Source organism: Bos indicus x Bos taurus, chromosome 7 (genome assembly GCF_003369695.1).
Source record: "Bos indicus x Bos taurus breed Angus x Brahman F1 hybrid chromosome 7, Bos_hybrid_MaternalHap_v2.0, whole genome shotgun sequence".
NCBI classification, from domain to species: Eukaryota; Metazoa; Chordata; class Mammalia; order Artiodactyla; family Bovidae; genus Bos; species Bos indicus x Bos taurus.
Genome location: NC_040082.1, coordinates 94,771,726 through 94,793,791, shown reverse-complemented (window position 1 = coordinate 94,793,791; position 22,066 = coordinate 94,771,726). Strand labels below are relative to the sequence as shown.

Sequence of the window (22,066 nt, the reverse complement as noted above, 5' to 3'; positions counted from 1 at the left end):
AGGGGCTGAACAGGATATGTGGTTCTAGAGTCAGGGGGCGGTGTGACACTGGATTTAGTATATGACAAGGTCAGAGGTCAGTATGTCCAGTTATTGAGTGACCAGACAGTCTCTTCCCCACTAGCCACCAGTCTTCCTTTGTGGGCTGCCCTGGCGATCCTGCCTGCTGTCCCTACTGCCAAATGGGGAAACTGAGGCTCAGAGAGGGAAGGTCTCGTTATCCCACCCTCTTCCTCTCAGCACCCACCAGGATCCTCCCTCTTAACCTCGTCTTCGTTCCCTCATGGTTCGCCCCCAAAAGCAAGCGGGGCCCCGCCCCGAAAACGCTAATGAGACATCGCGAGGCCCCGCCTCACGGGTTATGCAAATAATGTCCCGGAGGCCCCGCCCCTCCCTCCGGCGCGGAGACTGCGCGGCGCGGCCGGGCCGGCCGACCGCGTCTCCATCTCCGCGTTCGCCTGCTGGCTGGCGGTCGGTTTGTCTGTCCGTCCCGCTGCGCCGGGGCCGTCTAGGTGGAGCCAGGGCTCAGGCGGCGGTAGTGTCGACCCGGTGAGGGGGAGGGCCTCGGGGCGCCGCCTGTACCTCTTCTTGCCGGCTTCCGAGCCTCGTTGTGTCTGTCTGGCCAGGGTTCGGTTCGTGTGGGTCGGGTCCCCTGCGGGTCCAGCGCGGGGAGGGGGAGGGGAGGCTGCGAGCTGAGGCTTGGGGACCCAGCTAGGGGAGGGGTGGATGGGGACAGTACCCCGGTGAGGCTGCTGGTGACTGGGTGGTTGTCGTTATGTGTCAGTGTGTGTGTGGCATCAGGGGTGTGCGTGTGGTGGCTGTGTGACTGTGTCTCCCGTGGCTGTCTTTGTGTGATTGTCGCCGTGGGTATCACTCTGATGGTGACTGTGTTGTGGTCGTGTTGCTGTGGCCGCCTTTGAGTGGCCCTGTGACTGCTCTCTCAGTGATTGTGTGTCTGTCTTGGTGTCTGTGTGGTTGTATGCATGTGACTGTCATTGTGTGGCTGTTGTGTGTTTTTTCTGATGGTGTGTGGGGGCCCATTATTCTGTGACTGATCGTGTGCCTTTCTTATGTGTCTGTGTGCAAGTCTATGCCACAGTCCATGTATGTGCCCTTGTGTGGCCATGTGGATGTGGTTGTGGATGGCAGGGCTCTTCTGTGACTGTCAAGGTGGACCCCAGACTTAATATGTATCATTCTGTGCCTTGTAATTGGGGGCGTGACGCTGTGACCAGTTCTGTGACACCCCCCCCCACTGTGTGTGGTGAGTTTTTTTTTGATGTGACTCTTAAGTGTATTGGCAGCTTTGAGTCTCTGTCCCTGATGGGGGTGGAGTGGGGCTGTATGTAGGGCCATGAGGTATGTGAAGGACCTCCTGTTGTGTCCCAGTGACTGTGTGTGTTGGGGGCAGGGGATTTGTTTGATCTGCGTGGGTGTCTGTGACAGGCCGTGTTCACACCGTGCTGTGTGAGTGTGCAGTTGTGTGTAGTGGGTGTTGGGCACCTGTCTGAATGAGCGAGCCCATCTTGTTCATCACAAGGCTGACACCCAGTGCATTGCTTGGAACCCAGCAGGTCCTTCATCCTTGTTGGTGGGATGGACGAATGCTGTTCGATTGGATATGTGTGTGTGTGTGTGTGTGTGTGTGTGTGTGTGTGTGTGTGTTGGGGAAGGTGGTTGGGATGGAAGCTCTGGCTGAGTTGTGTACTCTGGGAGGGGTGCCGATGTGTGTCTGTATCTCTGTGAGAGTGAGGGGGCCATGGCTGGGTAGGCACCTTGGGCATCTGGGATCTCTGGTATGACCCTCACCCCACGTGTAACGTTGCAGAGCAAGCGACGTGGATGGGGCACTGGACCCAGAGTGCCTACCCCTGCCTGTCTGGGCCTCAGTTTCCTCATCTGGGCAATGGGGGTGACCATCCCTGCCCTGCTGGCTGCCAGGAGCGGCTGTGAGTCTGTGGGCGTGGCAGCAGCCTGCGGGAAGCCATAGGGCCATTCACAGGTGAGGTCTGGCTGGGAGAATGGGTCAAGCAGGTGTGACTGTGTAGGCCTCTCAGTGCTGGGGACTGACTGAGGTTAGACTGGGGGCGGGGCTGGGGGGGAGGAGGAGTGGGTTGAGGGGGAGATAGCCCTCTCTCATAATACAGGGAGGCAGACGGGCTGGGAGGAGGGGAAAGGAAGGAGAGAGGGAGAGGCAGCTGGGAGAGAGGGAGGGCCTGGCCATCAGCCCAAACCAGTCAGGCACAGCCCATGGGGACAGGAGAGGGAGGCCCCTGTGGGCTCTGGGGGAAGTGGTATGGGGGGAGGGACCTGGTGGAGGTGGGTAACAGGGAGCATAGGGCTTCCTGTAAAGCACGTAGGGGAAGAGTATGGGGGTCTCCTAAAAACTAGTGGGGGTGAGGAACCTTATTTGTAGAAGAGGGGTTCCCTTTAAGCAGGATGACTCTGTGCTGAAGGCCAAGGGGAGGGTTCCCACATGCTAAGGGAGACTGGACCCTACAAGGTATGGAGTCAGAATCTCCTGTGCAGGCTGTGGGGGACCACTATAGAATCGGTGGGCATTTCAGCAGAGGCTGAGCTGAGCAGGTTGTATCGGTGGAGGCACGTGCCTCTAATAAGCTGGGACAGGGGCAAAGACCTGGGTATGTGGAGGCGTGGCCAGAAGCCTCAGGGGGGCGGGGCCGGGGCTCCTTGGCTGTAGTTGGAAGAGCCAGGCTTAGGGGGTGGGGCCAGGTGTAGTTGGAAGGACCAGGGATGGGGGCCAGGGTGTCGCCAGAAGACTCCAAGAACAGATGACCTGAGGCTCCCTCTAGGCCCCGCCCCTGGCGGTGCCATTCCCTCTGCATCTCCACAGGCCCAGCCATCACCATGGCGGGAGGGAGACCTCAGCTGAAGAGGAGTTTTTCCATCATCCCCTGCTTTGTCTTCGTGGAGGTGAGGAGCACAGTTCCTCCCTGGCCCAGAGGGAGGAGGCACCTTCTGAAGTGGCACTCCCTGGGATTCCAACCCACCTCTGCCCATCCTTACTGTGGAACTCTGGGCACCTCACATGCCTTCCCAGGCCTCAGTTTCTCATCTGCAAATGGGCACAGTTGGCATCCCTCCCTCTGTCTTAGGGCTGTTATGAAAGTAAAATGGATTAATTCTAGAAAAAGTTTAGTATGATGCCCAGCCCACAGTAAGAGTTACACCTGTTGTGGCTGCTCCTATTGGGTTGGTGCAAAAAATTCGTTATGGAGAAACCCAAATGACCTTTCTTGGCCAACCCAATATTTCTACCAGTAGTTTTCTTTCTCTGTTGCTCTGTCCCTCCATCACACTCACTTTTTGAGCCCTGGCCCTGTTGTCTCTCCCTCTTCCCAGTCCGTTCTCTCTACCCACTCCTCTTCATCTCTCTCTGTATCTCTCCTCCTCGTCTCTTTCTCCATCTCTGTGTCTTTGTCTCCATGGCTCTGACTCAGACCTGACCCTTTCTTTCCTCTCTCTTCTCTGTCCATCTCTCTCCCCACCCTGACTGGACGGCAGTCGGTACTGCTGGGCATCGTGGTCCTGCTTGCCTACCGCCTGGAGTTCACAGACACATTCCCTGTGCACACCCAGGGCTTCTTCTGCTATGATAGTACCTATGCCAAGCCCTACCCAGGGCCTGAGGCTACCAGCAGAGCACCCCCAGCCCTCATCTACGCCCTGGTCACCGCTGGGCCCACCCTCACGGTGAGACTGGTGGTAACCCGGCTCAGACTATGGGAAGGGCCTTCCAGGAGGCAGGAGGGCCGATGGGTGGTGGGTGGAGGACTGGGTTTGAAGGCCAAGAAGACCACACCTTGGTCTTGCCCACAGATCCTGCTTGGGGAGCTGGCGCGTGCCTTTTTCCCTGCACCGCCCTCAGCCGTCCCCATCATTGGGGAGAGCACCATCGTGTCCGGGGCCTGCTGCCGCTTCAGCCCCCCGCTGCGGAGGCTGGTCCGCTTCCTGGGTGAGTGACTTGGTCAGGGGTCAGCCGTGCAAAAGGGAGATGGGCCAGGCTCGGCCATAATAAGAATTCCATGGGGGAAAGGGCCCTAGAATGTCCGTGATGGTGACTTCATGGGGCAAGAGGAATTTGGGCTGTGGGCAGTCCTAGTGGAGGCTCTAGAGATATGGGTGTGCCCTAAGCCAACCATGATGGCAACTCTAAGAGGAGGGCCCCGAATTACCACAAGAAGAATCTCAGGCAGAAAAAGCACAGGATGTCCTCAGAGCAGTGGGGTGAGATCCCTGGCAGTCTTCTAAATATGGTCTCAGCCGCAGTTGGTGGCCTTGGGGTAGAAGGGCAGAGCTCACCCGAAATGGTGGTCCCTGGGGGAGAGGGTTGAAGATCCTCCAGGATGAAAATGAGCAGCTCAGTAATAGCAAGAACAGGGGCAGGTAGAGGAGGCTTAGAATGACATCCCAAGGGAACATGGCCCAACTGTTAGGGAATATGGTGCTAGGGGGAGTCCGAGGTGTGCCTTCATGTCAGTCACAGGAACAAGGAGACAGGGACCCAGATGGACCTTAAGGGGGCTCACAGGAGAACAGCTGCTGGGCCCTGGCATGAACCCCCTCTCTCATCCTACCCCAGGGGTCTACTCTTTTGGCCTCTTCACCACGACCATCTTCGCTAACGCGGGGCAGGTGGTGACCGGTAATCCCACGCCTCATTTCCTGTCCGTGTGCCGCCCCAACTACACGGCCCTGGGCTGCCCGCCACCCTCACCGGACCGGCCAGGGCCCGACCGTTTCGTCACTGACCAGGGTGCCTGCGCCGGCAGTCCCAGCCTGGTGGCTGCTGCGCGCCGCGCCTTCCCCTGCAAGGACGCTGCCCTTTGCGCCTATGCCGTCACCTACACAGCGGTGAGCCCCGAAGTGGAGGCAAGGCAGTTGTGGGGCGGCCAGTGGTCAGAAGACCCTGTGGGCTGGGGCCTCCAATCCCTCCCAGAGTGAGGCCACGCCCTACGTCACTGTGACTCCGCCCCTAGGGCGGAGGCTCTGGCTCCACCCCTTGGAGTCTGGTCACGCCCCCATCTTGAGTCTAGAGCCGTCCCCTTGGTGTTTAGCCACGCCTCCAGACCCACTAACCCCGGCATCCGAAGGAGGCTATTGGCTCAGCTCTATAGACTCTGTCCAGTGAAGCCTAGCCAACTCCCTGCCGTGTCACAGGTCCTGGTTATTGGCTGGGTGACTAGGTAGTGGGCTTTCAACTCTGTCCCCTGGAGCCCTTGTCCCCCACTTTGACATCACCTTTTATTGGTCTGGCCATACTCCTGAGTCAATTTCGTTGAAACTTCCTGATTCTTCTCCCCTGCTTTTCCCTGGTCGCACCCACTGTTGCTCTGACTCCTTTTTCTGGCGTTGGGGACTATGCTTCTAACCCTGTTAGTGGTCCCCACGTGTTTGGGGACTCCACCTCTTGGAGCTCCTGACAGCACTTGTCACTTGGGCCTGACTCCACCCTCTGACTTTGTGGCTACACCCTCAGCCAGCAAGTATCTTTCACCATCTGTGATTGGTCTCCCAGAGACCTGGGGCCCCAGACCCTAACTACTGCTCTTTGGTGCTCAGGCTACACCCCCTTTCCTGCAAAGTACCACTGGGGGTCCATGACTCCATCCCCTGAACTCCAGTCCCCCTGGCTGTGTTCTTTGGAGCCCCAACGTGGCTTCTCAGGGTTCAGACCTCACCCCCTTCCCTGAATGTAATGTCCACTTGAGTTTGGGAACTGTTGCTGCTGTGTGACCTCTAACCTGTCCGGCCCCTGCAGATGTACGTGACACTCGTGTTCTGCGTGAAGGGCTCTCGCCTGGTCAAACCCTCACTCTGCCTGGCCCTGCTGTGCCCTGCTTTCCTGGTGGGCGTGGTCCGCGTGGCAGAGTACCGCAACCACTGGTCGGACGTGCTGGCTGGCTTCCTGACAGGGGCAGCGATTGCCACCTTTCTGGTGAGCCCCCTTGCCTTCCATCCCTGACCCGAGGCAGGACTGCGTGATGATGAAGGGTGTGGACTCTATGTGACCTTGGGCAAGTCCCTTAGCCTTACCTAGCTGGGACATTCTCATCTGTGAAATCGGATAACAGCTTTGGGACCCGGGTAAGGCAAGTGAGGCACTTACTTGAGTACACCAACTAAGGGGGATACCAGAACACTCAAGATCAGGGAAATATTATAAATAATAATATAAAATAATATTAATCATGACAAATTTATTTATTAAAAATAATTTTTTTGGAGGCACATGGCATGCAGGTTCCCTGACCAGGGATTGAACCTGTGTTCCCTGCAGTGGAAACACAGAATCTTAACTACTAGGCCACCAAGGAAGTCCCAAGATAAATAATATTCTAATGAAATATTCTTCCAAACCAGGATTAATGGAAAAACCCATGTTGTCCAAAATACCAAAGGTTTAAATAAGGACAGGATTAGATCCTGTTGTTACACAACTCAGCATCATTTGCCTCCCCGTGTGGAATAAGTAATAAGGGTACCTATTTCTTAGTAAAGTGGAAACAACGGTATTTGGCACATTATAGGCACCATAAAAGTGTTAGCTGTTCTTGAAAACCTAAGCCTCAGTTTCCTTATCTGACAAATGGGAATAGTAATCTACCTTATCGGCCTCAGGCCTCAACAACCCCTTTCCCTCTGTTGATAGGTCACCTGTGTCGTGCACAACTTCCAGAGCCGGCCACCCTCTGGCCGAAGGCTCTCCCCTTGGGAGGACCTGAGCCAAGCCCCCACCATGGACAGCCCCCTCGAAAAGTTAAGTGTGGCCCAGGTAAGGGGGGCCGGGGGCTGCTCCCGGCTGGAGAGGGTGGTGGGTGGAGGGGGGACCAAGGAGGGAGGAAGTCGGCAGGCGGTGGGGGGTCTCAGGGCCATGGAGGGGTAGAGGAATCACTTGTCTCTGTGGACCTGGGTCCCGGGGGGGGCTGTCCCACAGAATGGAAGGGTGTGTCCCCCCTCCCTCTCAAGGAGACATGATTAATCCTGAAAACTCGTTACCTGTTCCACTGGGCTCTATGCACTTTGAGCCCCTTGTGGCTGTGGCCAGGGTGCCCAGGGGGCCACTAGCCCCTCCCCTCCGCCTCTTTGTCTCAGGAACCCGAGGGCTGCAGGTCGCATTCGACACCGGCACGGCTCACCCCATCCAGTGAGTATCAAGGAGATGGGAGGATAAATAGGGGGACTTCCAGATGGCTGTCACTGCCACAGAGGTGTCACTGTGCTCTTGTGGCCTCTCCCAAGCTTTCTAATCCCTTGACTTCTGATTCCTGATCCCTAGAGCCGCAGAACTGCGCCCGCCGTGGCCACCTGATCCCCAACTGCGTGTCCTCCAGGGCTCCAGCCATGTGTTCATCGCCCCGTGTGCCCCGCCCTCGATTGAGGTCTGAGCCGACGCCCCTGCCTCTCCCTCTGCCCCTGCCGGCACCAGCCCCCAGCCAGGGCCCCTCACCCTCTTCGCCTGGGCCTGGGGGGCCGGGCGGGGGTGGTGGCCGTGGCCGGAAGCTGCTGCTGCCCACACCCCTGCTGCGGGACCTATACACCCTTAGCGGACTCTATCCCTCCCCCTTCCACCGGGACAATTTCAGCCCTTACCTGTTTGCCAGCCGTGACCACCTGCTGTGAGGCCTGACACCCACCCAGAATCTGCCCAGTCCCCATTTCTTCCCTGCCACGCGTGTGTGTGCGTGTGCTGTGTGAGTGCCAAAGCCCTTGTCCCCAGGCCAGCCAGGCCCATACATCAGAGGATGGCTGGAAGGACATCGAGGGGACCCCGTGTCTCTTGCCCTCTGGGACCTCCAAGTGGGCATAATTGGGAGGTGGGTCCTTGCCTCCTAGGATTGCCCTTTTAAGGGCCAAAGCCTGATCCCATTGGCCATTGCCCAGCCAATGGGAGCTTCCCAGTTCTCAGAATTCTAGCCAAAAGGAGTTTACTCCAGCCAATAGGAGAATCCCCATCGTTTCTTAGACACCTCAGGCAAGAGGGCAATTCTAAGTCAGTGTTCAGCCTCTGAACAACAAATAGGAGTCCTTGGTTCTCAATCTCAAGGTGGGTGGGTATGATTCCAGTCAATGGGGGACCGCCCATGTCTAAGCATGTGCAAAGGAGAGAATGCTCTCTCCTCAGAATCAGAGTCCAGCTGGAGGGTGGGGGGCAGGCTCCCCCATGGCAGGGTCCTTTGGGTACCCCTTCCTCTCTCAGCCCCTCCCCCATGTGCAATCTCTCACCCAGTCTCTCTTAACTCCCAACTTGTGCAGGGCTTGCCCCATTTCAGAGGTTTTGGGGTTCAGGGTGCTGCATTCCCCCTTGCCTGTGCCCAGATCACTTCAAACCCTTCTGTTATTTATTAGGGCTGTGGGAAGGGAGTTTTTTTTTTCCTTAGAACCACCCCTGTTCTTCACACTGCCCCCCCCGCCGCCCCCATGCCTCAGCCTCATACAGATGTGCCATCATAGAGGCATGGGTGGAGCAAAGAGGGCTCTCCAGCCCCGGCAGCCAAAGGCAGTGGGCAGGAGAGACACTGCCCCCCTTTCACACCCCCTCCTCATCTTTAATAAAGACCTGTTTGTAACAGAAGTTTGGCCGCCTGCCTTCCTCCTCCAGGTGGCAGGGGTGAAGGACTTTGATGTTGGGTGTGGGTGTCAGTGAGGCTTGGTGTGAGTGTATAGTCACAGGGAGATAGCGGGGAGGCAGCATGGGGCTGTAGGATCCATGACTTGGCTTTAATCCAGGCTCAGCATTTCCTGGTTGTGTCACCTCAGGAAAGTTAATTAACCTCTCTGTGCCCTTGATTCTTCATCTGTCAAATGCAAACAGCCCTGCAAGCCACATGTAAGGCACACAAACATACTGTGAGGGGCCTCATGTGACTGTCTTCCTCAGGTGGCTGGCCTGTTTTTGACCATGGCCAGGGTGCTGAGGGTACAGGGAATACGGTGAGGGGACTGTAGAGGTCCTAATAGAAGGGGATGCTGAGGGCAGCAGGAACCTCCACGCTGAGTCCCCGACTACATGGATCTGACCAGGGGTTTTGATTATGAGGTTGTGCTGAGAACCAACCCCTGAGGGCCCAGCAGAGACTGGGGAAGGTAGAAGGACAGGGAGCCACATACAGCCCCCCCACACAAACATGCTGTGGCTTCAAGAGACTTCAGGCCATTCAGGGCATGGAGCCATTCAAAAACCAGGGAAGGGAAGTCTTCTTTCCTTACACATTTCTTCATTGATCCATCCATTTATTCAGTCAAAAAACATTGTGGAGCACGCCCCACCCCACCCCCATGCGTGGCAGGTGCTGTCTTCTTAGGCAAAGGGGCTGCAGTACTAAGCAGAATAGACACAAAATCCTGCCTTCATGGAGCTCACATTCTAACACCAGAGAAACAGTAAACGAGGTCAATAAGTTAGCCACAAAACTACAATTCCCAATTTCAAGAAGGTCTGGAAACCAAAATTATCCTCATAACTCATTTGTGGCAAAACCTGACCTGAACTGACTTAAGGTCATTATAGCTTTTATTTGCTTAACTTTATGTGAGTATTCTTATGTTTCGTTGCAGATACAGTGATTTAGAATGTTACCCCAGGTCCACCTAGGGGTATTAATCAGTACATCGTATTTACACCATAGTACCTTTTGAAAATCTGAAAAAATCTAAATTTCAAACTGCAGGATCAAGAATTTGGGTCAGAAATTGGTATCGTTGATATGTTAGATATTGATAAGTAATAAACAGAAAACTCAAGCTAGAGAAGACAATGGGACAACTTTGGAATGAGGACATGGTTTGCAATTTAAAGAGAGTGTCCAGGGAAGCTATTTCTGAGGAGTTGGCACTGGAGATGTGGTGTGGAGGGAGGAAGGGACGAGAGCCCTGCAAATAACCGCAGTGTGGAGTGGGGGAGTGTTCCAGGCAGAGGGAACAGCAAGAATGAAGGTCTGAAGTGACAACGTGCTGGCTTTGTTCAGGGCACAGTGAGGAGACCTGAGCGGCTGGAGCAGATCAAGCGACGGCTGGAGCAGATCAAGTGATGGGGAAATAGAAGGGAAAGGAAATGTGCCTGAAGGAGTGGGGTGTGGTTGATTCTGCATTGCAAGAAATGAGATGGACGCATGAGAGGGCTGAAGGCAAAGGAGGGATAGGATCATGTAGCCCCCTACTTCACCGCATGGAGTATCTACTTCCAGGGCTTGCCTTCCCCTGAGCCCCACAGCACAGCTGCCTCCATGGGGCCCAGCAGAGAAGCAAAATTTCAGCACAACGGACAGTATTCTATGAACAAACCAGTTGGCGCTGTCCATGGTTCTGATGTTAAGCCTGGGCCAAGAAAAGGTCAGGTTGGGGCTGCCGGGCACAAAGAAGTGTCTGGACCCGCTAGGGAGGGTGGAGACTGCAGCCCTGGCCTTGCCCACCCCCACTGCACGGTGGATAATCTTAGGTGGAAAATCCAGATAAAGATGTTCCTGCTTACTCAAAAGGCTTCTCCACATGACCCACCGCCTCTTGTCCTCAACTTGACCAAAACTGAGCTCCTTTTTATAATGTAAGTCAGACCATGACCCTCCTGTGTTCAAACGCTCTCTGGGCTCTCCATGGCACTCTGTGTAAGGGCCGAGGTTCTCCCAGTGCCTCCAGTCCTTTGCACTTGCAGGTGCCTCCCCCCTGGAATGCTCTTCCCCCTCATATCTGCATGATTCGCTCCCTCACCTCCTAGGAGCCTTTCCTCAAGTGTTACCTTCTCTGGGAGGCCTGCCCCTACCATCCTGTTTAAAATTGCAAAAACCAAACAATTGTCCCTTCCCTTCCTTTCCCTGTGCAAATCTCTCTCTCTCTCTTTTTTTATGCAGACTTATCATCTGCTCATAGACTATTTAAATTCTTCATTATGCTTGGTGGCCATTATTACCTCCCTCACTAAGATGTCAGTTCCACTGAGACAGAGATGTTGTTGTTTGTTCACTGCTGAGTCTGTGTGCCTCCTAGAACAGGGTCAGGAACAACATACTTGCTCAATAAGTGTTTGCTAAATGAATACACTTATCACTTGAGGATGCCAACAAACGGGGGAGGAGTACAGACTGACCCTGAACTGTCCACCTCACCCTTTGGTTCTGCCTCCTCCAGGGAGCCCCTGTAAGGTAAAGTCCTTCTGTCAGGACATGAATATGGGGTCCCAAGAAGCAAGGGAAAGAAGTAGTGTATGCATGAGAGATACACCTAATGTCTGCATCTCTGCCAGTATATGCATTCAGGAGCACCTATCCAATGTCAGGTGCTGTTCTAGGAGCTGGAGACCTAGCAGTGAAAGAAAGAGGGACTCTACCTCAATTGAGCTGACATTCTAGTGGGGAGAGAGGCAATAAGATAAATACATATGGTTGGAAGTGATAAGTATTTGGAAAGAAAATAAAGGTGAAGAAGCAGTGAAAGAGTGCGGAGGGGTGTGATTTTACACAGGTAGTCAGGAAAAGTGAGTAGAAAATTTGAGTAGAAACCTGAATAGAATGGAAAAAATGAGGGATAGATATGTGGGAGCTGAATGCTCTAGGAAATGGAACAGCAAGTGCAAAGGACTTGAAATGGGGCTGTGTTCAGCATGCTCTGGTGTTTATAACTATGTGGAACTGTGCGATACAGGTGCTTGTTATTTAGAGTGTTGCAAAGCGAGGTGAATCAAGGGAGGAGGTGGTGCATTTAACAGGACAATGTAACAGTGTGCCTCGTGTGTGTGTGTGTGTGTGTGGCGGCAAAGGAATTGTTGTATCAGACTGTGTTCTGGTGTACTTGCAAGAGAAAGGGTGTGGGGCATGAATGTGAGAAAGAGTATGTATGGGGTGCTTTGTGTCAGGATATGATTGTGAGCATGTGGGTGGTGGGGATTCTGAAAATGAAATATATGCAGAGATGCCCTTCCTCTGTGTGTGTGTAGGAGTGTGGGGGTGCCTGTCTGTGTGAGTGGGTGTAGGAGTGTGGGGGTGCCTGTCTGTGTGAGTGGGTGTATTGAGCGATGTTGTGAAGCTCTTTTCTGGCCCCAGAGGGAGAGAGAGAGCCCTGGAAATCTCAGTTCAGCCCTGCCCCTGGGTCTCCTGGCAACAGCACCACTTTGAAGTTACCAGGAGACAGAGTTGCCAGGGCAACAGGGCTGTGAGTGGCAGCTCTGGGGAGAAGTCTGTGTGAAGATATCCAACCAGTGCTCACTTGGCCACTCACCTTGTTCTTCCTTCTCTTCCAGTTTCCAATCTATCCTACCTTTCTTTATTCATTCCTTTAACAAGCCTTTGTTGAGACTTGCAATGCCCTAAGCACTGTCTCGGAGAAGGCAATGGCACCCCACTCCAGTGCTCTTGCCTGGAAAACCCCATGGATGGAGGAGCCTGGTAGGCTGCAGTCCATGGGGTCGCTAAGAGTCGGACACGACCGAGCGACTTCCTTTTCACTTTCATGCATTGGAGAAGGAAATGGCAACCCACTCCAGTGTTCTTGCCTGGAGAATCCCAGGGGCGGGGGAGCCTGGTGGGCTGCCGTCTATGGGGTCGCACAGAGTCGGACACGACTGAAGCGACTTAGCAGCAGCAGCAGCAGCAAGCACTGTCTGGGTGCTGGAGATACTGAAGTGAACTTGACAAAGAAGGTCCTGCTGTGGCTCTCCCTCAGTCTCCCAGCCCCTGCATCTTTGCCTCTTCCCTCTCTCTCTCTCTTTTTTTTTTTTTGTTCTATGGTCCTGCCTCTCACTATACCCTAAGCAGGACTCAAGAAGCCCCCAGGCCAATGAGGAAGCCAGCTGAGACTCTTCTCACAGACCCTCAAAGACACTCCTTTGCTGTCTGACGGATGTTTTGCACATGAATATCCTCAAACTTGCAACCCCAAACACACACACATTTGTGCAAGCATTCAAGTGCAGAGAGAGACAAGCGGATAGCTTATCCACTTCTCCCCTTCATTGTCATTAGGTAACATCAGCAGAAACGCGCGCGCACACACACATCGCAATATTCCTGAGAGACCATGTGCTCCATCTTACAGGTGGGCAAAGCTGAGGCTCAGAGATTTTAAGTAATGTGTCCGTGATTAGGGCCTGTTCCGTCCAACTCTGAACCCTTATATTGTCTGATTAGCTGCTTAGCTCACAATAATAGTATTCGTGGTGCTTCCGCCAGCGGACTCACTTACGAGAGGGCCTTATCGCCTTGAAACGCCTCCATTTGTTGCTCAAACTAGGTTATTCGCCCCCTCACCAGGGGCGGAGCTAGGAAACGTCGATCTAACTTTGAGGAACAGATTTTTGGACTAATGGAGAAGCTAAATGCACTGTAACCAATGAGACCCCGCCCTGGGCGGGATTAAGGGCAGGCACCGGCCGCTGATTGAACAGAAGTACGCGGCAAATGGCGGAGACGCTGAGGCGAGTGCTAAACTTGGGCATCGCGGCGGGCCCCGGGAAGAACACAGCTGAAGCCGAACCGCCTTTGCTGCTGCTCGGCGGTCCAGGCTCTGGGAAGACAGCGCTGCTATTCGCGGCGGCCCTGGAGGCGGCAGGGGAAGGCCGAGGTCCGGTCCTCTTCCTGACCCGGAGGCCTCTTCAAAGTCTGCCCCGCAGGACTGGACCAGCGCTCGAACCACTGCGATTACAAGTAGGGAGGGGTGGGCCCAGAGGCGGACCAGCCCGTAGAGGGGCGAATGGGGGATTGACTGATAGGCGGAGACAGACCAATGGCGGAGACGAAGCAAACATTGTGGGAAGGAATATGGACGAGTCGGGGATACGAAGCCTTGTTTAGATTGAATGAGAAACCACCCAATGAAGGGGCAGAATCCACAAATTTGCTTCCCAATGGGTGGAGTCAGGGGCGGAGCTAAACAGGAGTCCTTGGTGGAGTTGGACGCTATGGGCGGGTTTTCCGTGGAAAGATTGCCCTAGAGATTTGGCAGAAAGGCGTACCTTGTTCTTAATAATACCGGGCAGTGACGAGTGCAGGATAAGAAAAAAACGAGGGGGAGGGGTTGGTGAACAGAAGAATATTCGATCCCTCTGAGCTGCTTCACGCTGGAACCAGAGGTCTAGTGGGTGAGAGCCTCGTCCAGGGGAGTATGCAAGGAAGCAGGGCTGCTCTAACTGGAAGCTCGGCTTCCTATGCTGAATCTGGCCCTTTCCTTTTTCCCTTTCTAGAAGATCCGCTTCCAGTACCCACCCTCAACCCGTGAGCTCCTCCGGTTTCTGTGCTCTGCCCATGAGGCCCGTGGACCAGCCCCCTCACTCTTGCTGCTTGATGGCCTGGAGGAGTACCTAGTAGAAGACCCTGGGTCCCAGGAAGGCGCCTACCTGGCTGCCCTGCTTCTGGACACAGCTGTCCACTTCAGCCACCGGGTTGGGCCTGGCCGGGGCTGTGGGCTCATTGTGGCCCTCCAGACCCAGGAGGAAGGAGGAGACAGTGGAAATGCTCTGCAGCTGGCACTCCTTCAGAGGTATTTCCCTGCCCAGTGCTGGCTGCAGCCGGATGCAGCAGGCCCAGGACAGTGCTGCCTCCGAGCCTCCCTGGAGCCAGGTGGGCTGGGCCCCAGGGAAGAATGGTGGGTGATTTTTCAACCAGATGGAGAGATGACAGTCACCCGACGGCCCACCCAGGCGGTTGACACCAGCTCGCACAAAGGTTCAAGCTCTGGAGGCCAACCGTGAGCTTTGGAGTGTGACAACTTCTCCATGCCTGTTTCCCTGTCTGGAACACCTACCTCAGTTCAGTTCAGTTCAGTCACTCAGTCATGTCCAACTCTTTGCGACCCCATGAACCACAGTACACCAGGCCTCCTTGTTCATTACCAACTCCCAGAGTTTACCCAAGACAGATGCAAATTCAAAGATCTTAAGATTGTAAAGTGCTTTTTCTCTCGTAAATATACCATTATCCTGTATATATTGTGCCCAGCCAATATATTGTTTAATTTTTCTGTTTTGAATTTTATAAAGAAGAATTTCATGATAAATGTAATCTGAAACTTCGCTCTCAACACTGGTACTAAGATTCGGCCACATTTTCATTCATTCCTTTTTCCATACTGCATGTAATTCCATGAGTGACTATACCCTAAATTAGGTATGATCAGATTGACTTATTTACTACTATTAACAATCGTACACATATCCTGGTCCATGTGTGTGAGGGTTTTTAGGGTACATATCTAAAAGTGGAATTGCTGGAATAGAAGGTATGCTTTCCTAGGTTATGTCAAACTTTTAAAAAGCAGTTAAGCCGAAAACTTCCAATGAGCCACTTGATTGACCTTTGGTGTCATCAGAGTGCTTTCTTAGAACCAGATTCGGAATAAAGCCTTAGGAATTAATGTTAGTATTATTAGCGGCAGAGACTAGCTAGCTGCTCATTAAACAGCTCTCCTCGCTTGGGTGCACAGCTGAACTACATTTCCCAGCTGTCCATGGTTCTTACGGAAGTCACATGCCCATTTCTAGCCAGCAGAATTTGTGAAGAGGTGGCGCCCACCTCCAGGCTACATCCCTAAAGTGGCCCACAAAAATCTTCTGCTGTCTCTCTCTTGTGGGCTGGAAGGATGCAGAGGGTCCATCTGAAGACCCCAGAGTACCCCTAGGAGATGGTTAAGCTACAGCCTGGGTTTCTGACTCATCCCAGGGATAAGCTAACCATCTATTTGAATTGTATGAGAGAAAGTGCTTCCCTGGTGACTCAGCTGGTAAAGAATCTGCCTGCAATGTAGGAGGCCTGGATTCAATCCCTTGGTTGAGAAGACCCCCTAGAGAAGGGAATGGGTTGTTGTTAGGGCAGCTAGCATAACTTATACTGACCAATTCATTCTGTTATTATTATTCAGATTGCCAGGTGAGAATTTTAGATTTAACTCCAGACTTTTTGCTGCTGCTTCTATGGCCTGGGCCCAGGGAAAAGATGGGGCTTACAGGTATTTATAGAAGTCACGACAGGAAACTTGTATATATTTATATATAAAGTATATATATATATATATATTTATCTATCTACACACAAAAAACTGTACATTTAAAAATACTGCAAGGCTGTGACTTTCTGAGCAGGATGAATTGAGCAGAAAGCCAAGGTCAGCAGGCCTCACTGACCCTGCTGGATAAACCTTGGGCCTTGAGTAGCAGTGGGGTCATTCTGGGTCTCTGTGGCTCTGAGGGCTGGAGTCCTAGGAGCAGGCCACGTAGCTTGGGGGTGAAGGCTTGGGGGCTGGGATGAGGCTGTTCTCATAAGGGTTGGAGTAGGGACCATTGGATGAACCCCCCTGGGCTTCCTGGGAACCCCCTGAGCTGTAGTCAGTTGAGATGCCAGAGTCAGACACCACGAGGTACAGGTACTTTAGGTGGGGTGGGGTGGGGAGCAGCTCAGGGGGCAGTGCCCTTGGGCGCAAGAGCTGGGAGCTGGGGTCAAGAATGGTGTACTCAAAGCTAGTAGCAGAGGCCCCCTCCGGCCCAGGCTTCAGGGCCAAAGCGGATGTGCAGGAGGACGCTTCTGAGGCTTCATCCATGGTCACTATGTCCATATCGCCACCAGGCTGCAGGAGATCCTCGCTCGGCGGACTCCGGGGCAGCAACCACTTGTCCAGTACCAGGTAGCTGTCTTGGGCATGCTCGCTGCCCACTGGCTCCAGGAGGGGCCCCCCGTCATCTGCCCCAGGTTCCACTGCCTGTGTCACCCCCCAGCAGCACTCAGAGAGGACTTCCAGGGGGGCAGGTGGGTCCTCTGGGAGGGGGGTGCTGGGGCTCCACCACAGACACCCGTCAGTCTGGTACAGCCACAGCTGGGGAAACAGCACCACCTTGCTCAGACACTTGGAGTTCGGCCACAGGAGCAGGGAAGCCCCAGGCCTGGAAGGAACAACCAGGCCGCCTACCTGGAAATTACCCTTGTGGGTTGTGAAGAGGCCTTCAAACTCGCTCTCAGGGCTTGGGATGCCAGGCCAGATCTTCTGCTTCAGAGTCCTGGTGAAACCAAAACAAACAGATACCTGGGCATGTGTCACTGAACATTCACCAACACCCCCTCGGCACCATCCATGGGGCAAAGCTACTCCTAGTCCCTTGTGGTCATGTTGAAGGCAGAGGAGTGCATGGGACAGGGGTTCTGCCAAAGCATCTGCAAGGCCCTATAGAAGGGCAATGGGAACAGGGTTTTGAAGGATACACAGGAGTTCAATATACACTGCCTTATGGTCCCTCTAAAACCCACCCAGGCTTGTCTGAAGGTCCATTATGCTACTTTCCTTCTCACTCTTTTCCATGGTTCTCCAGTGCATTCAGGATAAAGTCCAAACTCCTACAGAAGACCCTACATGATCTAATTCCTGTTACCTCCCTCATCTCCCTCCCCCCCGCCCCCCACCACCTTACACACTCTGCTCTAGGGAAACAGCTTTTCTTGCAGCTGCTTCAATGTTCCAAGCTCATTCCCATCTCAGGACCTTTGCACTTGCTGTTTTTCGCTCCCTGCTTTTCACATGGCTGCCTGTTTCCCAGGATTCAGGTTTCTGCTCTGATGTCACCTCCTCTCACCTATCTATTCTGTCCGTCCTGTCCCCATGGGCATGCATGCTGAGTCGCTTCAGTCATGTCTGACTCTTTGTGACCTTACAGCCTGTAGCCCACCAGGCTCCTCTGTCCATGGGATTCTCCAGGCAAGAATACTGGAGTGGATTGCCATGCACTCTTCCAGGGGATCAGCCCAAGCCAGGGATCAAACCTGAGACTCTTATGTCTCCTGCACTGGCAGGGGAATTCCTTACCACTAGTGCCACCTGGGAAGCCCGATATTTCTGCTATCTCTCATCACAATTTATAATCAAATATCTGTTGGTTCCCTTATTTGTTGTGTGACTTAGCTATGAGATCCACAAGAGTAGAGACACATCTGGTTTGTTCTGCTCTTTCTTCCCAGTGCCTAGCACATAGCTGGCACTCAGTATTTCCCAATCAAGTAAATAAACAAGGTTTTGAAAGAACTAGGAGATTGCTTGGCAGGCATGGCAAGAAGGACATTCCTGGCAGAAGGAACAGTGTATCCCAAGGCTTGGGGGTGTGAAAATACATAGTTTGTACTCGGGTCACAAAAACTGAATTACGAAAACCTCAGGATGGCTGGTCATGTCATAAAACACCTAAGGACCTTGACAACAGGTGGGAGGCATTTGGGGCTAAGTCGTTTCATGAAGCCCATTTGGTTGGCTTTACAGAAGTTAATGAAACTGGGAAAAAAGTATTCACAAAGAAGGGTTTCCCCGGTGGCTCAGTGGTAAAGAATCCGCCTAAAAGGCAGGAGATGCAGGTTCCATCCGTGGGTTGGAACAATCCAGGAGGAGGGCATGGCCACCCACTCCAGTATTCTTGCATGGAGAATCCCACGGACAGAGGAGCCTGGCGGGCTACAGTCCATGGAGTCACAAAGAGTCAGACACGACTGAAATGACTTAGCATAGCACGCACGCACATTCACAAGGGAATCCAAGAAGGAGCAGACACTGAGGTAGGAGGAAAACCCAAAAAGTATGCCCCAGAGCAGAGAATTTTAAGTAAGAATCTGAGTGTGACCTGGCTTGCATCCTGACCCTGCCACCGACTCTTCATTGTGTAACCCTGGGCAAGTGCCTGCCCGTCTCTGAGCCTAGGTTTTCACAGGGAAAGGGGAAAGTTAGTGGAGGGGAGTCTGAGCCAGATGCCGAGTGGGGCGCTCACCGGCGGTGGGATAGCAGGGCCAGCACGGCCAGCAGCAGCAGAATGAGCACGAGGACGAGGGAGAGCGTCAGGATGAGGGGGTCCAAGTCTGGGGGAGCAGGGAAGAGGTCAGGGCGGTGAGCTTGGCCCCCATGCTCCGCCCAGCCCCTCCTACCTCCCTTGCCTGGGGCCTCACCACTAGCCGTCAGCAGTGACGCGGGCTCGGACCAGGCGCTCCAGAAGCCACCGAAGCTGGGCTCGGCCATACGCGCGCGTACCATGAAGGTGTACCGCGTTCCGCCCCGCAGGTTGCTCAGCAAGCACTCGGTGCGGCCGTCGAGGATCTCCACCTGTAGGCGGGGCCCGGGTGAGGGGTGTGGCCAATAGGGGCAGGGTGGGCAAAGGAGGGCATGTGGGGGTGGACTCTGAGGGATCCAGCCAATCAGAAAAAGGAAGAACAGAAACCAAGCATGGGAAGGCGGGAACGAAAGTAGGAGGCGGGGCCCAGGAAGGCTTGGGGCCAATCAGGATGGGGCCCTGGGTAGAAACGGGCGCACTTCGGCTATTTAACAGCTGGGCCTGCGAACAGACAGGGCGGACACTGGAGCGGTCTAGGGTTCCAGGCAAGAGTTAAGAAAGGTTGAGTCCAGGTGGGCTGGGAAAAGGGGATCATTGGGAAAAGGGACAAGTCAGTGGACGTGGAGATGTCTTGGGCAGGGCGTGGAAGGGACGAGGCCAAGGGGGCGGGGCCCTAGTGACAGTCAGGGTGAGACTTAGAGGGCCTGTCCAGTCTGGAGCCCTCTGGGGCTAGGTCATAGGGACGGGCCTCACCCTCTGTGCGCTCCCTGCGGCGTTCTCTGCCGAGATATTCACCTCATAGCGGATAAGGCTCGCCATGGGTGCCCCAGGCGGCGGGAGCCAGCGCAGTACCACGTGGCCGCCCTCGTCGGCCCGCCGAGCTACAAGCCTGGCGGGAGGGTCTAGGAGCACTGCGGAGAGGGGTTTCCTTAGGTGGGCGGAAACTGGGACTCCCTCCCGACCAATCCCCTGTTCCCAGCGCACTTACCCACTTCGTTGACGTGAATGGTACGGCGGTAGCGTGAAGCGCCCGAGGCCGCAGTGACGTGCAGCTCTAGGGGCACGAAGCTCGACGTGTCGGCTGTAGGCAGCGAGCACCAGAAACGCACCAAGCCGCGGGCGGTGGGTGCCTGATGCAGGCGGCATGGCTTCCACGGCTCACCCCTGTTCAACCAGGAACCAGCGAGGGTAGGGGGATCAAGTTTGGAGGTTTCGCGGGGACCGAGGGCGCGTTTCTGGACACCACCACCAGGGGGCGTCCCAGCCCCGACGTACGCGACGCCTTAAGTCCTGCTTTGGATCGGTATTGTTCCTGTCCTGAAGTTTGCGGTTACCCTCCAGCAGTGATCACGGGAGTGCTCCAGCCCCGACCACTAGGGTGCATGTCAGCCCTGACTCCCTGGGCTTCCCACAACTGCCCACCAGCAGAGATGCAGCCGGTCCCTGGCACCAGGAAACATCCCAAGATGCGAGCTCCTGGGAGGTCTGCCCGGCCCGCCCGCCCCCTGCACCTGTGGGGCGATCCACCTGACCCCGCCTCTTCCAACTCACTCGAGCTGATAAGAGAAGCTGTAGTTGTCTGGGCCGACTCCGGCGGTGGCCGCTTCCTCCCAGAAACACACCAAATCCTCCAAGCGCTCGGTGAAGCACAGAAACTCATCAGGCTCGCGGGCTGTCAGCAGGGCCGCTGAGGATGGGGGTCAGGGGAGGGGGTCAAGGGACCCGAGTCCCTTTCTCGAGCCACAGCATCCTTCCCTCCCTCCTGCCGCCTGTGCGGACCGATAAGAAAAAAAGCCCCGCCCCTGTTCTTCCAGCGGGGCCCTTCGAGGGGTCCGCCGAAGTAGTGCCCCCCAAACTTCCAAGCGTAGGTTGCGTGTCTTATTGTCTCCCTCCAACACACACGCCGCCCACCCGCGACCGGCTTTGTTGAGCGCAGCATTCAAGGCCTCCGCCTCCCGCTGCCGGCCCCGCCCCAACCTAGGGACTTGCGTGCGGGTGAGTGTGTGTGCAGGAGGCGGGGTCCCCTATCAGCCCCGGCAGGCTCCCGGCGGCCCGATAGCGCCAACCGTGCCCCCCGTTCCCATCCCTCAACCCAGCGGACCCAGGGATCTGGCGCCCGCATGCCAACCGTGTTTACAGTCGCCTGCGGCTCGGCCCCTCTGACTCGGACTCGGGTTTTACCCTCCCTCCCCGCTTGAAGGGTCGGTTAGATCCCCTTAGCTCAGGGACTCTAGAATATAGGACTCTAGACTACAGCACTACCCCTGCCCCATTTAGCGTTTAGCACGCCCCAAGTTCGTTGTAGAGATAGAGCAGGACTCTTATGCCCCCTTTCTAGCTTCTCCCCCAGAACCCAGTCTGGGGATATAGACCCCAGCGTGCCATATGAGATCCCGGTCTAGGGGTTCAGACACCACCTTGGGCTCCAGGTCACAGACTCAGAATGAGAACCTGGGTGACCCCAAGGGTCCGGGCAGGAAGTTCGGGCCCCCATATTGCCCTCCAAGATCCAGTGCTGGGGTCTACACTCAACTCCACCCTTACCTTTGTTTTCAAACTTGGGGTCCGTTGGATTGGGTGGGGGAGCCCAGGCTGCCCCAGCGAGCAAGAGGCAGAGGAAGCCAATTCCAGCCCGGAGGGGTGCCGGGAGATGATACATAATGTAGCCCCAGCCGGGGGCCCAGGGCTCCTGCCTACTCCCCCCGCCCCACGTCTTCCGCCCCTGGCACAGGCCACAGCTGGGTCAGCAGCTGCCTCCGCCGGACACAGCTGACCAGGCCTTCCCGGCCAGGCGCCTCCAAGTGGCAGCTCCCCCGAGGGGGCGGGACCAGCAGGCAGCCCGAGCTGAGATAAGAGGGAGGCAGCCGCCCTGTGGGGCCAGGCTACAGAGAGCAGGGGCCCTGGGCTCCGCACCCCCTTGGGGGTGGAGGGAAGGAACTGCTCTGCTTTCTGCCTCAGACACTTTCTTGCTGTGCGACCCTGGACGGGTTACTTACTTTATCTGAGCTTCAGCCTTTTAATCTATAAAATCCGACTTGGCACATAGCAAGCATTCAAAAAACGTAAACTGCAACTACTGATAGTATCGTACTAATCAACATCTCTTCCCAGTCTGGGTAGGAATATAATAAGCCTAATAGCCGTTGAATGTTTGCACAATGTTGGGAAGTACTGCCAGATAGTAAGTATGAAAGAGCCTGCGTTTGTAAAAATTACATGTATTCTAGAATGCGAGATTTTATTTGTGATTTTGGGGCATTTTCTGCTTAC

General features: G+C 54.8%; 3 protein-coding genes across 9 annotated transcripts; 2 read left to right on the top strand and 1 right to left on the bottom strand.

The window, feature by feature from the left end:
• Window positions 1-82: 82 nt before the first annotated feature.
• On the top strand, window positions 83-8,596 carry PLPPR2 (phospholipid phosphatase related 2). 6 transcript variants are annotated; one of them, XM_027547681.1, is made up of 10 exons: window positions 83-549; window positions 1,829-2,002; window positions 2,855-2,934; window positions 3,526-3,714; window positions 3,841-3,976; window positions 4,604-4,875; window positions 5,783-5,959; window positions 6,674-6,780; window positions 7,117-7,168; window positions 7,301-8,596. In XM_027547681.1, exons 3-10 carry the CDS (start codon window positions 2,869-2,871, stop codon window positions 7,331-7,333), a joined length of 1,032 nt encoding a protein of 343 aa, XP_027403482.1. In that variant the 5' UTR covers window positions 83-549; window positions 1,829-2,002; window positions 2,855-2,868; the 3' UTR covers window positions 7,334-8,596. The 6 variants fall into 6 exon arrangements, with proteins under 6 accessions (XP_027403482.1, XP_027403477.1, XP_027403479.1 ...); XM_027547676.1 differs by having other exon boundaries at window positions 6,674-6,796; XM_027547678.1 differs by having other exon boundaries at window positions 2,814-2,934; window positions 6,674-6,796.
• A 4,788-nt stretch (window positions 8,597-13,384) lies between these two features.
• On the top strand, window positions 13,385-15,027 carry SWSAP1 (SWIM-type zinc finger 7 associated protein 1). Its single transcript, XM_027547670.1, has 2 exons — window positions 13,385-13,655; window positions 14,192-15,027. Exons 1-2 carry the CDS (start codon window positions 13,410-13,412, stop codon window positions 14,696-14,698), a joined length of 753 nt encoding a protein of 250 aa, XP_027403471.1. The 5' UTR covers window positions 13,385-13,409; the 3' UTR covers window positions 14,699-15,027.
• Window positions 15,028-15,985: 958 nt separating this feature from the next.
• Window positions 15,986-21,604, bottom strand: EPOR (erythropoietin receptor). Of its 2 annotated transcripts, none has more exons than XM_027547669.1 (8): window positions 21,341-21,604; window positions 20,348-20,483; window positions 19,785-19,960; window positions 19,592-19,707; window positions 18,915-19,068; window positions 18,740-18,827; window positions 16,906-16,993; window positions 15,986-16,812 (listed from the first exon to the last, which is right to left on the bottom strand). In XM_027547669.1, exons 1-8 carry the CDS (start codon window positions 21,453-21,455, stop codon window positions 16,201-16,203), a joined length of 1,485 nt encoding a protein of 494 aa, XP_027403470.1. In that variant the 5' UTR covers window positions 21,456-21,604; the 3' UTR covers window positions 15,986-16,200. The 2 variants fall into 2 exon arrangements, with proteins under 2 accessions (XP_027403470.1, XP_027403469.1); XM_027547668.1 differs by having other exon boundaries at window positions 19,550-19,707; window positions 21,341-21,591.
• Window positions 21,605-22,066: the final 462 nt, after the last annotated feature.

What these genes read in the sequence shown, in the direction of transcription:
- PLPPR2 (XM_027547676.1), top strand. Translation starts at nt 2,869, where the DNA reads ATGGCGGGAGGGAGACCTCAGCTGAAGAGGAGTTTTTCCATCATCCCC. An exon ending in CCTGCTTTGTCTTCGTGGAG is followed by an intron (nt 2,935 to 3,525) that starts GTGAGGAGCACA and finishes ACTGGACGGCAG; the next exon opens with TCGGTACTGCTGGGCATCGT. An exon ending in ATGCCGTCACCTACACAGCG is followed by an intron (nt 4,876 to 5,782) that starts GTGAGCCCCGAA and finishes CGGCCCCTGCAG; the next exon opens with ATGTACGTGACACTCGTGTT.
- SWSAP1 (XM_027547670.1), top strand. Translation starts at nt 13,410, where the DNA reads ATGGCGGAGACGCTGAGGCGAGTGCTAAACTTGGGCATCGCGGCGGGC. An exon ending in TCGAACCACTGCGATTACAA is followed by an intron (nt 13,656 to 14,191) that starts GTAGGGAGGGGT and finishes TTCCCTTTCTAG; the next exon opens with AAGATCCGCTTCCAGTACCC.
- EPOR (XM_027547668.1), bottom strand. Translation starts at nt 21,455, where the DNA reads ATGTATCATCTCCCGGCACCCCTCCGGGCTGGAATTGGCTTCCTCTGC. An exon ending in CCCCAAGTTTGAAAACAAAG is followed by an intron (nt 20,484 to 21,340) that starts GTAAGGGTGGAG and finishes CCCCATCCTCAG; the next exon opens with CGGCCCTGCTGACAGCCCGC. An exon ending in CCGCAGGGAGCGCACAGAGG is followed by an intron (nt 19,069 to 19,549) that starts GTGAGGCCCGTC and finishes CCCCGCCTACAG; the next exon opens with GTGGAGATCCTCGACGGCCG.